This window comes from Panthera leo, chromosome E2 (genome assembly GCF_018350215.1).
Source record: "Panthera leo isolate Ple1 chromosome E2, P.leo_Ple1_pat1.1, whole genome shotgun sequence".
NCBI classification, from domain to species: Eukaryota; Metazoa; Chordata; class Mammalia; order Carnivora; family Felidae; genus Panthera; species Panthera leo.
Window position 1 is genome coordinate 42,893,739 of NC_056693.1, and position 15,207 is coordinate 42,908,945.

At 43.8% G+C, this 15,207-nt stretch overlaps 1 protein-coding gene across 3 annotated transcripts in view; it reads left to right on the forward strand.

The window, feature by feature from the left end:
• CTCF (CCCTC-binding factor) overlaps nucleotides 1–12,429 on the forward strand; it is a 48,142-nt gene extending 35,713 nt beyond the window's left edge. For 2 of the 3 annotated variants that reach the window (XM_042920596.1, XM_042920597.1), the window contains 5 exons: nucleotides 3,653–3,813; nucleotides 4,338–4,520; nucleotides 5,068–5,203; nucleotides 9,566–9,727; nucleotides 10,906–12,429. In XM_042920596.1, coding sequence (XP_042776530.1) covers nucleotides 3,653–3,813; nucleotides 4,338–4,520; nucleotides 5,068–5,203; nucleotides 9,566–9,727; nucleotides 10,906–11,090 — 827 coding nt within the window. In that variant the 3' untranslated portion in view covers nucleotides 11,091–12,429. The remainder of the gene's footprint in view (nucleotides 1–3,652; nucleotides 3,814–4,337; nucleotides 4,521–5,067; nucleotides 5,204–9,565; nucleotides 9,728–10,905) is intronic. The other variant, XM_042920598.1, reaches the window with a different exon arrangement.
• Nucleotides 12,430–15,207: the final 2,778 nt, after the last annotated feature.

Genomic DNA, 15,207 nt, shown 5'->3' on the forward strand with positions numbered 1-15,207 from the left:
CTGAGCCATAGCATAAACATGGCCTATCTTTCTGCAACATTGGTTTTACTCAAAGATTTTATGTAAAGTTCTATAATTTAGCTGGTGTCTTAAATCATTTTTGTATTAACATGACCATATTGAACAAAATGGAGACTAGCGCACATTTTTTCAAGTTGTAAGATTTTTAATTTTTTTAACATCTAACATTCATTTTTAAGATGAAACCACAAGTTTGAAGCAGAGGACTTTGGGCTCCACATAAGACCCATGTGTCATGTGTTCGTCCTACTCTGCTGTTAAGAGGACTTTGTTGGAAAGATGTAAGAGGCACTGTCCTCTGATAAATGAGTGAGTTTTTCTATTCTTATGGTACAGAAACCAAAATCTAAATTAATAATATCTCATGGCAATGTGTGTGAGCTACTAGGCCACTGTCTGGATTATTCAAAAAACATTTTAATGTTTATTTTTGAGAGAGACAGCATGAGTTGGGGAGGGGCGGAGAGAGAGGGAGACACAGAATCTGAAGTAGGCTTCAGGCTCTGAGCTGTCAGCACAGAGCCCGACGCGGGGCTCAAACCCAGGAACTGTGAGATCATGATCTGAGCCGAAGTCAGACGTTCCACTGACTGAGCTACCCAGGCACCCCCTGGATTATTCAATTTTTTAAAATTACTCACTTTTATGATATAAATAAATATGTTGGATGTTTTATATTTGCATGATACCCCTTAGGCCGTACATAATTGCCTAGGAGCTGTCAAATAATAGTTATTTCCCAAAACCAGTCCCAAAGAAGTTTGTGTTCCCTCTTCAAAGCAGGCCTGATTTCACACTAATATGCCATAATTAAAATTTATCACTTTGTAGGGCACCTAGGTGGCTCAGTCGGTTAAGCATCCGACTCTTGATTTTGGCTCAGGTCAGGATCTCACAGTTCATGGGTTCAAGCCCTGAAAAAGTAAGGATCGAAACTCCCAAATTCCTGTTATCAAATCTGTAAGCCAGTGTGCATTCATCTTCTCATTTCTCACTTGCTGCAAGAGAGTTGGCATCACTCCTCCTGTTGGTGGCCTGTCCTTTTGCCTTAGTCTTGATCCTACTGTCTTGTCTTCTTTGCAGCTTTTATACCATCCTGTACCACCTCCTTACCCTCATCTTCACACTTTCTTTCCTGTCTTTCCCCTCAACTCTAAACACGCTTACATTTCTCCTGTCTTAAAAAAAAAAAGAAAAAGAAAAAGTATTGGGGGCGCCTGGGTGGCTCATTCGGTTGGGTATCCAACTCTTGGTTTCGACTCAGGTCATGATCTCACGGTTTATGAGTTCAAGCCCTGTGTTGGGCTCTGCACTGACTGGAGCCTGCTTGGGATTCTCGCTCTCTCCCTCTCTCAAAATAAGTAAATTAAAAGAACTTTTTTTTTGAAGATTAAAAGAAAAGAAAAAGTCTTAGGGTGCCTGGGTGGTTCAGTTGGTTTAAGTTACTGACTCTTGATTTTGGCTCAAGTCATGATCTCAGTGGTCATGGGATTGAGCCCCACGTTTTGAAGCCCGCTTGGGATTCTCTCTCCCTCTCTCCTTTGCCCCCTCCCCTGCTCACATCCTCTCTCACTCAAAATAAATAAATAAACATTGAAAAAGGAAAAGAACAGGTTTTCCTCCTCTAGGTTTGACTTTTTTTTTATAGTCTCTGGTTTTTCCTGTTAGAACATAATTTGGGGGTGGGGCACCTGGGTGGTTCAGTTGGTTGAGCGACCGACTTCGGCTCAGGTCATGATCTCACAGTTTGTGAGTTCGAGCCCCGAGTCGGGCTCTGTGCTGATAGCTCAGAGCCTGGAGCCTGCTTCTGATTCTGTGTCTCCCTCTCTCTCTGCCCCTCCCCCACTCATGCTCTGTCTCTCTCTGTCTCAGAAATAAATAAACATTAAAAAAATAATTTAAAAAAAGCATAATTTGGGGGTGACTGGGTCGCTCAGTCGGTTAAGTGATCGACTTTGGCTCAGGTCATGATCTCACTGGTTTGTGGGTTCAAGCCCCACATCAGGCTCTGTGCTGACAGCTCACAGCCTGGAGCCTGTTTCAGATTCTGTGTTTCCCTCTCTCTCTGACCCTCCCCCACTCACGCTCTCTCTCTCTGTCTCAAAAATAAACATTTAAAAAAAATTTTTAAACAAAATTTGGAAATTTTTGTACACAGAAACTTCCTTTTTTTTATTTAGTTTTTGTGATAAGAACACTTAAATAAGACCTACCTTCTTAGAAAATTTTTTTTCCTTCTTAGAAAATGTTTAATATGTAATAACAGTATTATATGGTGGGAATTCAGGGCACCTGGCTGGCTCAGTCAGTAGAGTATGCAACTTGATCTCAGGGTTGTTAAGTTCGAGCCCCACGTTAGGTATAGAGATTACTTAAAAATACAGTCTTTAAAAAAATTTAACTATGGGAATTACGCTGTACAGTAGATCTCTAGGAGTCATCTTTGGTTCATTTATTTTATTTTTTTATGTTATTTGGGTGTTTAGGTTTGACTCTTGTCTCTTTCTCTGCCAGCCCTCATAAAGAATTCTGTCCCTCACAGTATTCCCTTCCTCAGCTCCTAATTTCCGTCCCATCTGACTTTATACCCTATTGTGTAAAGTGACTCTTCCTAAGATCAGTAAGAACACCGCATTGCTGAATGCAGGGAGCATTCTACTTCCCATGTCTCTTGATCTCTTAAGAGTGTTCTTCATAGTGGATTGTGCCATCCTCCTTAAAACACTTTCTTCCTTGGCTTCCGTGGCACTATAGCCTGTTATCTGTCTTCTCTATTCCTTCTCAGCCTTCCGTTGTTTTAACCTCTTTTCCTCCCACTAGCATTACCTGTTAGATTTTTTTTTAAGTTTATTTATTTATTTTGAGAGAGAGAACCAGCAGAGGAGAGGCAGAGAGAGGGAGACAGAAGATCCAAACGAGGCTCTGTGCTGACAGCAGAGAGCCCAACGTGGGGCTTGAACCCACAAACCATGAGATTATGACCTGAGCCAAAGTCAGATGCTCAACCAACTGAGCCACCCAGGCACCCCTTACCTATTAGATTTTTTTTTTTTTTTTACCTAATAGATTTCTTAAAGCAAGACCCTAACTCTTCTTTTTCATTCTTTTTGCCTTAGTGATTTCATCAGCTCCCATGGTGTAACTCAAATCCTAACAACTCCAGTTCATACTCTGAATCTTTCCTTTGAGCTAGGCTTATCTAGCCCTTGCCATACCTATCCCTACTTGGATATCATTGGCATCTCAAATTTGACATATCTAGAACTGAAGGTCTGAAAGTCCCCTCAACCCCCTTTCCCCAAAACAAACAAAGGGCTTCAGCCCTTTTCCACTGTTCCTTGTCTCAGCAAATGGTTATACCACCTACTTGATTTTCGAATCCAGGAACCTGGAGATCGTCTCTGACACCTACCTTCTTCCTTGCTCTGTATTTGGTCACTAAATCCTGTTGATTTCACTTCCTGAGTCTCTCATCAGTTCTCCCTGCTCCTTCCAGGCCACCATCTTCTCTCACCTCTCTCCTCCTTTTAATTCATTTTCAGTACAGCAGCCAGAGTAATTATTTTAAGAAGGAGAAAAAATGTTGTTTGTGGTTTCACAAGTTAGACTGGGCTTTGTGTTTTGTTTTCAGGTGTCCACTTGCGAAAGCAGCATTCCTATATTGAGCAAGGCAAGAAATGTCGATACTGCGATGCTGTGTTTCATGAGCGCTATGCCCTCATACAGCATCAGAAGTCACACAAGAACGAGAAGCGCTTTAAGTGTGATCAGTGTGATTACGCTTGCAGACAGGTAGAGACTTTCATAGTTAGAAAGCAGTTGATTCCCTGTCAGTGTCAGGTTTTATCCGAGGGTTTTTATATTCCTTATATGATGGCTGTTTTTAAGGATGATATTTTCAGACTGATGTATGAGGAATGTCACCAAAGGTTTCACTCATCAATTTTATCATCTCAGTCCCCAGCTGATGTTTTATTCTGTCATAGCTTACCTCCCCCTCAGGCCAAATACTGGCTGCTTTCTCAGAACTGAGGGAATTAAGTCCAGGACTTGAGAAAAGAGAAGAATCTGTTCCTGGGGCCTATTGGTTGGGGGAGATCAAGACAAGCAGCCCAGGAGGGGGGAGCATATCTATACTAGAATTGATGGAAGCAGTTTTATACCCCAGTAAAGACAACTTTATCCTCTGGACAGGTAGTTTTGAGCCTAGATCCTTCAGAGAGAAAGGCCTGTCAACCACATGCATGTAGGTTGTGGCTAGTATAGCAGCCCTGTGACAGGCTCTGAGGCCTCCCCCCCCCCCCCCCTTCTTTCAGGAGAGGCACATGATCATGCACAAGCGCACCCACACCGGGGAGAAGCCTTATGCCTGCAGCCACTGCGACAAGACCTTCCGCCAGAAGCAGCTCCTTGACATGCACTTCAAACGTTATCATGACCCCAACTTTGTCCCTGCAGCCTTTGTCTGTTCTAAGTGTGGGAAAACATTTACACGCCGGGTAAGAGTCAGAACTTTATTTCCCTTGTTGTGGTTCTTAATACCATGTTCTTGATTTTCCACTGAGGTTATAAGCACAGAGATGCCTTATCATTTGGAAAGGGCCACTCATCCCCACCTCCAGGTTCTCTGTGCATGTGTGAACCCTTCTGCTGAAGGGGAACTCTGTATCTGTGAATAGATCTGTCCTGGATCTTCCCTTAGAGCCATTCTGTACAGGACAGGGAGCTGGTCTGATCTCCCATGTTCCTCTTGTCTGCAGGCTGCTGAGCCCCTGTTCAGAGGATGCAGCCTCCTCTTCTGACGGACTTTTCTTTGTCTCCCTCTCGCTCCCTTCCTTTCCCCCCTCTCTCTCCCCCCTCCAGAGGGAGGCCATTTCCCCTGAACGAGGAGAATATGTTTAGAATGTGCTTAGTAACACATACTAGAACATTTGGACTTAATATGGTTACCCCAAATTTTTATTTATTAAGCTAAAATAAGAGAACATCTAATTCTGATATCAACTTTTTTAGTAATATGAATGAAGGTTTTATTTCTTTTGTTAGAATACCATGGCAAGACATGCTGATAATTGTGCTGGTCCAGATGGCGTAGAAGGGGAAAATGGAGGGGAAACAAAGAAGAGTAAACGTGGAAGAAAAAGAAAGATGCGTTCTAAAAAAGAAGACTCCTCTGACAGTGGTGAGTACCTTGTTTCTTGATTTAGTTACACATAGAGATTTTGGTGCCCAGCTGCCAGTACATTTATGTAGGATGTGCTGGGATATAGAGATAGGCCAATCACTCTTACTTTTTGTAACCTCTAGTCTTCCTAATGTGTGTATGGTTTTTTGTGGGGGTTTTTTTTGTTTTGTTTGTTTTTGTTTTTTTGGGGTTTTTTTTTGTTTGTTTGTTTTTGAGGGAAAGAGAGCTGGGGAGGGGCAGAGAGAGGAGAGAGAAAATCCCAAACAGACTCCACACTGTCAGCGCAGAGCCTGATGCGGGGCTTGATCCCATGAAACTTGAGATCATGACCTGAGTTGAAACCGAGAGCGGACGCTTAACCAACTGAGCCACCTAGGCGCCGCCCTAATGTGTATATTTTTACAGCAGCAGTTAGTATGTTTCTGGGGCCATTTTTTTTTCTCCTGGTATTCCACTGCTTGATAATGTCTTATATGTTACATGTTCAGTTAAAGCCAAAGCAAAATTAATATCTTGACTCAGTTTACTCAGATTAGTAATATTCTAAGGCCAGCAGAGTTTCTTTTCTATGTTCATAACTTTTACATTTAGGAAGCTGGTCTAGATTTGAGCAATGAATCTAATGGACGTGAAGAAGGTTGCTTAAGCATCTTGACCAACTTCTGGTTTGACTGCCTGTGTCAGCCTAGCCTTGAGATGTGTTGATCAGATCCATGAAGGTCAGCCTTTCTCTTCCTACCTTAATCTCTGAATTTTAAAATGTAACACTTTGCCTATTTTCCTACCGTTGATGCTTTCTGGGGTGTTTTTGCCTTTCTAGTCATGAAATCCAGGTGCTCTGGTATGGTTTTGAGGTGCTAGAGTCATGAAGAGGGAGGGAGAATAAGAGTGTCGGTAACATAGGAGTCACATTTGATTGTACACACTTTTTCATGGTGGTAGGCTTTTTCAATGTGGATACTTGGACTACTGGCCAAGTAGTTGAGAAAGCACATTTGTGACTAAAGATTTAAGTTTTTTATGGTAAAAGATGTATGTAAATGGGTTTTGTTTTGGGGAATACACTACCCCAGAAGCACCATCGGACTGGAAAGATTATAGATGGCGCCTTAATGTGTTTCTAAGGCTCTTCATTTTGTCTTTTGCATGCTTGTTAGAAGTAATGGGGAGCGGGGGCAGCTGGGTGGCTCAGTTAATCATCTGACTTTTGGTTTTGGCTCAGGTTGTGATCTCACAGTTTGTGGGTTTAAACCCCACATCAGGCTCCACACCGACAGTGCAGAGCCTGCTTGCTTGGGATTCTCTCTCTGCCCCTTCCCCACTCAATGTGCACGCGCATGCGTGCGCTCTCAAAATAAACAAACTTGGGGGGGAGAAGCTTCAGTAGTAATGGGGAGGGATTGAAATTTTTGAAGGTTGAACATGTTTGAGAACTTCAGTGACTTTATTGATTTTATCTAAAACTTGCTTATGAAAGTACTGATTTTTTATATTTAGAGCTGTAACAAGGTCCTTTTTAGTTTTTGTGTATTTTGTATATTTTAATAAAGCCTTTACTTTTCTATTTAGAACTTTTCTGAGAGATTATTCATCCAGTAAGCATAAGAGTAATTTATTTTTTGCTGTCTTTTCTAGAAATCTGTTTTAAGCATTATCTTCATCACTGGGTTTTAAGTAAACATGCCTCCTTTAAAATGTCGGTTTGCTTTAATCTTTATAAAAGCATACCACCCTCAGGGCGCCTGGGTGGCTCAGGCGGTTAAACGTCCGACTTCAGCTCAGGTCACCATCTCGCGCTCCGTGAGTTCGAGCCCCGCGTCGGGCTCTGGGCTGATGGCTCAGAGCCTGGAGCCTGCTTCCAATTCTGTGTGTCTCTCTCTCTCTGACCCTCCCCCGTTCATGCTCTGTCTCTCTCTGTCTCAAAAATAAATAAACTTAAAAAAAAAAATTAAAAAAAAAAAAAAAAGCATACCACCCTTGGGGCACCTGGGTGGCTCAGTCAGTTGAGTGTCCAACTCTTGATTTCGGCTCAGGTCATGCTATAACAGTTTGTGAGTTTGAGCTCTGCATCGGGCTCTACGCTGACAGTGTGGGGATTCTCTCTCTCCCTCTCTCACTTCCCCTCCTCTGCTCACACACTCTCTCTCTCTCTAAAATAAATAAATAAACATCGGGGCGCCTGGATGGCTCAGTTGGTTAGGCATCGGACTTCGGCTTAGGTCACAATCTCACCGTTCCCGAGTTCCAGCCCCACATCGGGCTCTGTGTTGACAGCTCTGAGCCTGGAACCTGCTTCAGATTCTGTCTCCCTCTCTCTCTCTCTGCCCCTCCCCTCTTCCCCCACAGTCTCTCTCTCTCTCAAAAATAAAATAAACATTAAAAAAAATTACAAATAAATAAACATGAAAAAACAAAAACCCCACACCACTCTTTACTGAGAATCTTTGTGGGACCCCTTTGTTTGGCTAAGAAATGAATGAATGGACTGTTGGGAGAAGCCAGGGGAAGTCACAGGCTCCAAATGCCACCAGAGATCCATGGGTAACCTTGAGCTCAAGGATGTCTGTAAGTGCTTCTAGTTGCAGAGCCTCCTTCTGCCACAGACGTTGGCCCTTAGTCTTCTTGGTGATGTGCACCATCAGCCTCACTCCCTAATTATGTTTCACCAGAGCATCTTTCAGCTAAAGATTTTACTGATGGTTCCCAGTAGATTTCTGCCATTCCTCCTTTGGCTTCTGCACTGCTGGCTTGTAGAGCACAGTTTGGGTCTGGGCCTTGTACCCAGTGTCTTTGTATCCCGCCCCCCCAGAAAGTCAGGGCCTTCCATCCCTTTGCTGACCAAGGCCACAGTCATATTTGTTCTCTCCCAGAAGTTCTGCCTGCAGAGATTAACCAGCAGAGTCTACTGCTATTTTCAAGGCTTTTTGCCAAAATCTCTCCAAGCCAATAAGCCTTTGACCCTATTAACCTTCTTTGTGTGGCTTTCTCCCCCAATTCTGAGTGAATTTGTTTGGTTTTCTAGGCATTATGCCAACTTAGGCAATAGGGGGCTTGAATAAGTTCAACAGGGAAGCATCTTGTTCTTGACACACTGCCACATACCAATGTATTCCCCACATTTTCACTTAGGATTTGACAAATAAGGCATTTTGTCCTGAAGATAAAGCATTTAGTCTTTGATTTCTAAATTTAAATGTCTGGACCCAGGGGAAGATTGTATAACCTGTGCTTCTGAGAGGAAGGCAGGGAAGGCGCTTTGTGTGCTGTGGTGAGTGGGGAGGGGCAGCAGGACAGCCCCAGACAGAGGCCAGAGGTGAATTCTGCCTGCTGCAGTTCAGCCGTGCCTTACAAATCACTTGGCTTCTCACTTTTTCTATAAAATGAGGGTAACACCTCTTATTAAATGAAGTAATGAAGCCTGAATGGAATAATGGAGAATTTAAAAACTGTGATCTGTGGTGTAAATAAGAGCTATGTCTGTGCTAGAGAGTAGAAGTTATAGAGCATGGTTACATGTGTTGTTAGTTCAGTCCTTTTGATCCTCAAATCACCAGTAAGTGTAGAGATCATACAAGGAAACTGGGATTCACTGTGGTAATTGTCCCTAGTAAGGGACACCTTACATACACCTAGTAAGATATGTGGGATTCAAAGCCATATCATCAGGCTCCTTGTCAGTATTCTTTCTATAATAGTCCTGTCTCCTTTTATGTGGTCATGGAATCAGAGAGAAAATTAGAGAGTTAAGAATGACCCACTGAATCTGACATAGCTGGGAATTAAGTCCAAAAACTTGGCTTTAAAAAAAAAACACATCAATAATAGTCCTAAAAGAACTCTTCGCTGCTTATCCTAATAATAGGACGTCACAGTGCAATAGGAAGTTATGTCTTGCTCTCTGACACACACACACACCTTCCTCTCAGAGATAAGCAGGAGCACATCTTCAAGGGTCTGTCTCAGGCTAAGTGTCCTGCTTTGTCCTCATATAATAGAGGGAACGTATGTTTTCAGCTTAAACACTTTTTTTTTGTCTATCTAGCATATGATGGAGTTGCCTGTCAAGAATTTGAAACTCAATATTCTGATGTCTACAGCTAAAAGAAAAAAGTAATATCCAGTCCATATAAAGTATGAATAGTAGTCTTCAAGCTGATTTGCTTATTAATTGGACCACAATACCAGTTTACTCTGTCAGTGTTGATAGCAAAAATCCTAGCAAAAGCATTTTTAAATGGATTTCTATTAAAATAAATACGTAACTAGACATAACAGAATATGTGATATGTGTGTGTCATATTTTTCTTCCACCATACTTCTTCTTGCCCCACCACCTGTTATTCCTGATTTCGTGAGAAGAAAATGCTGAGCCAGATCTGGATGACAATGAGGATGAGGAGGAGCCTGCTGTGGAAATTGAACCCGAGCCAGAGCCTCAGCCTGTGACCCCAGCCCCACCACCTGCCAAGAAGCGGAGAGGACGCCCCCCTGGCAGAACCAACCAGCCCAAACAGACCCAGCGTAAGTTACTTGTCTCAGTTCAGTAGGCTGGCATCCTCTCCCAGCATGTGGAGGAGCCAGATGGGTCCTTGTTTTGGGGAAAGATAGGAACTAAGCCATGAGAATAAGTTAAGGTCACACCCTGAACAAACTCTCAGGAAGCACTTGTTTAGTTTTTACTGAGTAACACCTGAGGAAGATGCTAGAGGCCTCTTCTGCTTCAGTGAGAAGTCCAGAGTAGAAGGGTACTCGTGCTGTACAAGATAGGTACTGCTAATGTGGTAGGGGTTACAAGACCATCACAGTTAGAGTCAGCTGGCAAAATTGATGTGGCAATGAATATAAAAGAGCTAAATTTTAAAGGATGGAGGGATAAAGCAATTTCTGTGCTGAGATTGTTCCTCCTAAGAATTCCAGGCCTTTGGATTCAAGTGCTCGCCTTCTGATTTAAGAGAGGACACAGAGGAGGTATTTAGCCTGTACCCCACATCACAAGTGGTAGTGGGCAGCAGTCCTGTATTGGACACTGCCCCCGTGACAGCAGGCTCTGGGGGACTCAGGTCTCTATTCTACTCATTGCCTGGATACCTGAAAGCTGGTGGGGTTTTTTTCCTTAACAAATGCAAGATTTAATCTGTTTTTTTTAACGTACTTCCTGAACCCCATGTATAGATGTCTGTCACAGGAGAGTGTGAGGTTGGTTAACTATAGGTCCTGGGAACCGCTTTGCCTACACATACTTGAGTGAAAAAACTGGTGGAGGGCCCTGGGTGTGGGAGACCTTCAGAATCAGGAATGGCATGTTCTCGCTAGAGGCGGGTCGCCTCTAACACAGTCCTGCATCACACACAGTGTGAGGTATTCGTCATGTGCTGTCTGCATCTTTTGTCTATCTTGCATTGGTGTAAAGCTCAACTTTATGATATAAAGGAAAACTAAGGCTTATAATATGTAATTTGGGAGGCATATAAAGATGAATGTCTGCCTTTTGTTCACTGATGGTTTCTAGAGTATTGGGGATTTTTGAATGGCCACATTTTAGGTCATTGAGCCTTTTTTTTTTTAATTGGCTTTCTCTGTGTTCTTACTGAGGCTTTCCTACATTGCTGACATCCATTTAGTGTCAAGTCTGAAAGGACCCTTGCAATCCTCAGGGGCTTTAATGGAGCATTTGTTTTGTTCATGCTCTTTCTTGCCAGCAACAGCCATCATCCAGGTGGAAGACCAGAATACAGGTGCAATTGAGAACATTATAGTTGAAGTAAAAAAAGAGCCAGACGCCGAGCCCGTGGAAGGGGAGGAGGAGGAGGCCCAGCCAGCCGCCACAGACGCCCCCAACGGAGACCTCACGCCTGAGATGATCCTCAGCATGATGGACCGGTGATGGCAGGGCGTTGCTCATCGCCAGGACTGCTCTGGGCTGTGTTTAAACGGCCTGCATCTTAATTTTTCTCCCTCTTTCTTCTTTTGGCTTTGGGAAAAGCATCATTTTACACCATTTTACCAAACATACTGAGAACTAAAACTTCAAGGATGATGTTAGAAAAATGTGATTTAACTAGAACTTGCTGTTTGATGTTAGCAAATCATGGAATGTTCTGAGTCCCTGAGGGTTTACTGTGAAGTGCTGAGGACAGTGTTGATGCCTGACTGGTTTTCTTAGACGGAAACAGAGACATTGAACCCTCTCTCTTGGCTATGGTAAACCACTCCAGAATGGCCACCAGGTTTCCCAGAGTTCTAGGTCTTCTTCCCAGGAGAGTTTTTAATTGTAAATGCAGACTTGGGAAGGACTTACACTTTTAAACTGGTTTTTGCTTCTGCTTCTCCCTGACTCCCTTTGCTCGGAGCCAGCTGCACACCAGTAGTACGGCATGCTGCGATCGGTTTCTGTCCTGAAGGCTTTGCCTCTTTCTTGGCAGAGTTTCTGGTATGGTCAAGCTTGTAAATAACTTTTTTTACATTTTAATCTTTTCCATTAATTAAGAGGTTGAAAAGAAGTGCAGTGTAAGAAAACCCAGCATTTTAATTACTTGCAAATTAAGTCACCACAGACTCTGTAGTGTGTAAATGTTGACGAGGAATTGGATCACAATCATGTAGCAGAACGGCACCCAGACTACTGCCGCTAGTGATGGACACCCACGTGGAAGATCGGATTTCCAGCCCATGGAGCCAGCATTTGAACCTTGTACAATTAACTTTCAGTTATGATTTCCCATCCACATTTTCTTTGCTCTGTTCGTAGCTGAATTTTGTGTTTTATAACTCCTCTGTTCAAGCAGAAGGATGATTATGAGTGGGTCACAGCAGCCCTTAAAAGCTGGGCCAGAAAATTTCACTAGGTCAGTAATTTAAACTTTGGATCTGCAAAAAAAAAAAAAAAAAAAAAAAAAAAAGTAATAATAATAATGTGAAACAAAACCAACTAAAAAGTGATTCTTGCACATGAACTGTCACATGTTTAAAATGTGTTTTTTAGAGAGCCTCAGTCTTGCTGATTTCAAACACTTTTTTCTTCTGTGTATTGCTTTTAAAAGAGCCATCAGTTAGCTATCAAACTCTAGGTTGATGCATTTTGTACTTAGCTGTACTGTGTGATATTTTTCATTATTTTAGGACACCAACATGAGACCTGTAATAAAATATGTAATGGGGTTGAAAGCTGGGGAGGAGGACCTACTGCTGTACAGCTAATAAATCATAACGGATTAACAAGTGCTCCAGATACTCCGTCGTGTGTGATCTCTGCCTGATGGGGGCCCCACAGGGCCCACACTCCTGGCCTCAGGCAGTGCAGGCCTGGTCACCTTTCAGAGGCAAGTTCTGTACCACAGGATGGCCACTTCCTCCCTAGCACTTAGGAGATGATCTTGGTAAATGGTTGGATCGAGTGCATCCTGTCACAGGTTTTAACTCCCCAAAGGTGTGTGTGAGTAGCGAGGTGTGGATGGACTGCTATCAGCCCCCATGGTCCACCTTAGGAGTGGGTTCCTACGGCAGGGGTAACCACAGATGTTAGAGAAGGGGCTCATGGGAAGTTCTGCACTCTGGATCTCCGCTCACTGAGGGCTGGGCTCACTTGTGCCCAAGTGCAGGACAACAGAAGCTGGACCCAGTTTGCTCTAGAGAGGCTAATTTGGGAGGGGGAGACACATGTAGTCTAGTCACCAGGCTGCAGGGAGAGAGACTCAGATGGCGTAGCTTGTTAAGCACTGCAGGAGACAGGGTGGAAAGGGAGTTGGAATAGGAAGTTGATGCATTAGTGAAACATCTTGATGCTGCTGGCCGTTTCTGGGCAGATAGCTTTGGCAAACCCATTTTAGGTAAAATCTTCAGCCACTAATTATAGGGCTTTTAAACCAGAATCTCAAATTAGCGGTTTTCAGTGAGAAGTAACAAAAGTTGAGATGTGTGTGGCCTTTGGCTGCTCATACTGTCTACATAGACCCGTCTCCCAGGAAAACAGGTAGCTGAGGCCTCAAACTCTGAGCCTTGCAGTCAGTTCCTTGGGTCGAAAGTTGTCAGAATATTGAGTCTCTGTCATGCATGGGCCAACCCTCGTGGGGGCCAGAGTACCCCCTTCCAGAATTGTTCCAGTGGCCATAGAGTTTTGTAAACTTTCTTGGTGTTTATGACAAAATCTCTGCAGAACAGTGAGGCCTTTATCTGTATTTTCAGCATAGCTTTTTCTCATTGTGTACATTCAAATTGAAAGTGTAAAGTATGTTTGGGATGGGGAGGGGGCAAGAAAAGTCACATTCTGATGGAAGAGACGCTGAAAAGTGATTCCTCATTGCATAGCCCATGATGTATCCTGTGTGAGTCCATTATATACATACAGCCTTATACTTAAAATATAAATCGGGACACCTGGGTGGCTCAGTTGGTTAAACTTCCAACTTTGGCTCAGGTCGTGACCTCACAGTTTATGAGTTTTGAGCCCCTCGTCAGGCTCTGAGCTGACATCTCAGAGCCTCTGCTTCAGATTCTCTGTCTCCCTCTCTGCCCTGCCCTGCTTACTCTCTCTCAAAAATAAACATTTAAAAATAAATATAGGGGCGCCTGGGTGGCTCAGTCGTTAAGCGTCCAACTTTGGCCCAGGTCACGATCTCATAGTTCATGAGTTCGAGCCCCACGTCAGGCTCTGTGCTGACAGCTTGGAATCTGGAACCTGCTTCGGATTCTGTGTCTCCCTCTCTGCCCCTCCCCAGCTCATGCTCACATACTTGTCTGTCAAAAATAAATTTAAAAAAATTAAATATATTTTTATTATATTTATATATAAACAAAGTACAGAAGCCAATTCTCATGGTTAGTCCTCACCAGAGAACTTTTGATGCGGAAGTTCTCTGACCTGTCTGCTGTTCCCCACTACTAAGCCAATAGCAAGTACTGGAGTAAAATATTCTCTTTCCACACCTGGGTTGGTACCACCCTCCCCTGCTGCCCAGCAAGGTGCCCAGCAAGCACCTGAGTCCTCTTGCCTTTGGTCAGGACCTAGCTGGTTTTTTTGTTTTTTTAACCATTTGTTTTTGGGAGAGTGCAAACAAGGGAGGAGCAGAATGAGGGGAACAGAGACTCTGAAGCGGGCTCTGCGCTGACAGGCTGAGAGCAGTGAGCCCGATGTGGGGCTCAAACTCATGAAACCACGAGATCATCACCTGAGCCGAAGTTGGAAGCTCAACCCGCTGAACCACACAGGCGCCCCAGGATCTAGTCTTTTAAAACCATCTGAAGGGAGACTTGTGGCAAACCTGGGAGGTGCAGCCTGGCCTGGCCTCATCCTGTGCTGCTGGAGCAGGCGGGGCTTATGCTTCCTTGTGAGCTTCAGCATTTCCTGAGCGCCCACGGAGTGTCACACCATCTAGAACACAGACAAGCTGAAGGGCCTGTCCCCTTCTCAGTCACTCAACATGTTAGGAGCTGAGTCCCATGTGTTCACTTGGTTTCTGATAGCAGTGTGGTAGTTTTGTCACTGCCGCCCTGATCTCCATGCTGATTCTGGTTTCAGCAGCCTGTACCCACCCCAACAGCACTCATCAGACAGGGGTAGATGCCACCAATGTGTTGCTGGCCTCGAGAGTCCCTTTTGGCAGACATTCCCTCTTGTATTTCTTATCCTAGTCCATTCTAAACAGAGAAGTCCCACTGAGGTGGGTTTTCTATTACGGAGTCCTGGGGTTGCCATGGCAGACTTGGCAGATGTGAGTATTCACTGAGTGCCAGGCACTGTTGTGAGCACTTAAAAAGCATTTAATCCTTATAGCAACACTTTGAGGCAAGTTAATAGCTCCAGCTTATGAAACAGGAAAGGAAGTCCGAAAAGGTTAAGTAACTTAGTGTGGAACAGCTGGAAAGAGTTGGGAGTCAGGACTTAAATTCAGGCAGTCGGCCTTTAGAAGCAGCATTCTTGTACCACTTGGTCACGCTTCAAGTGCAAGAGACCTACTGAGTTCTCACCCTAAAAGCAGCTTGTGGGTTCTATGTGGTCTTAGAAG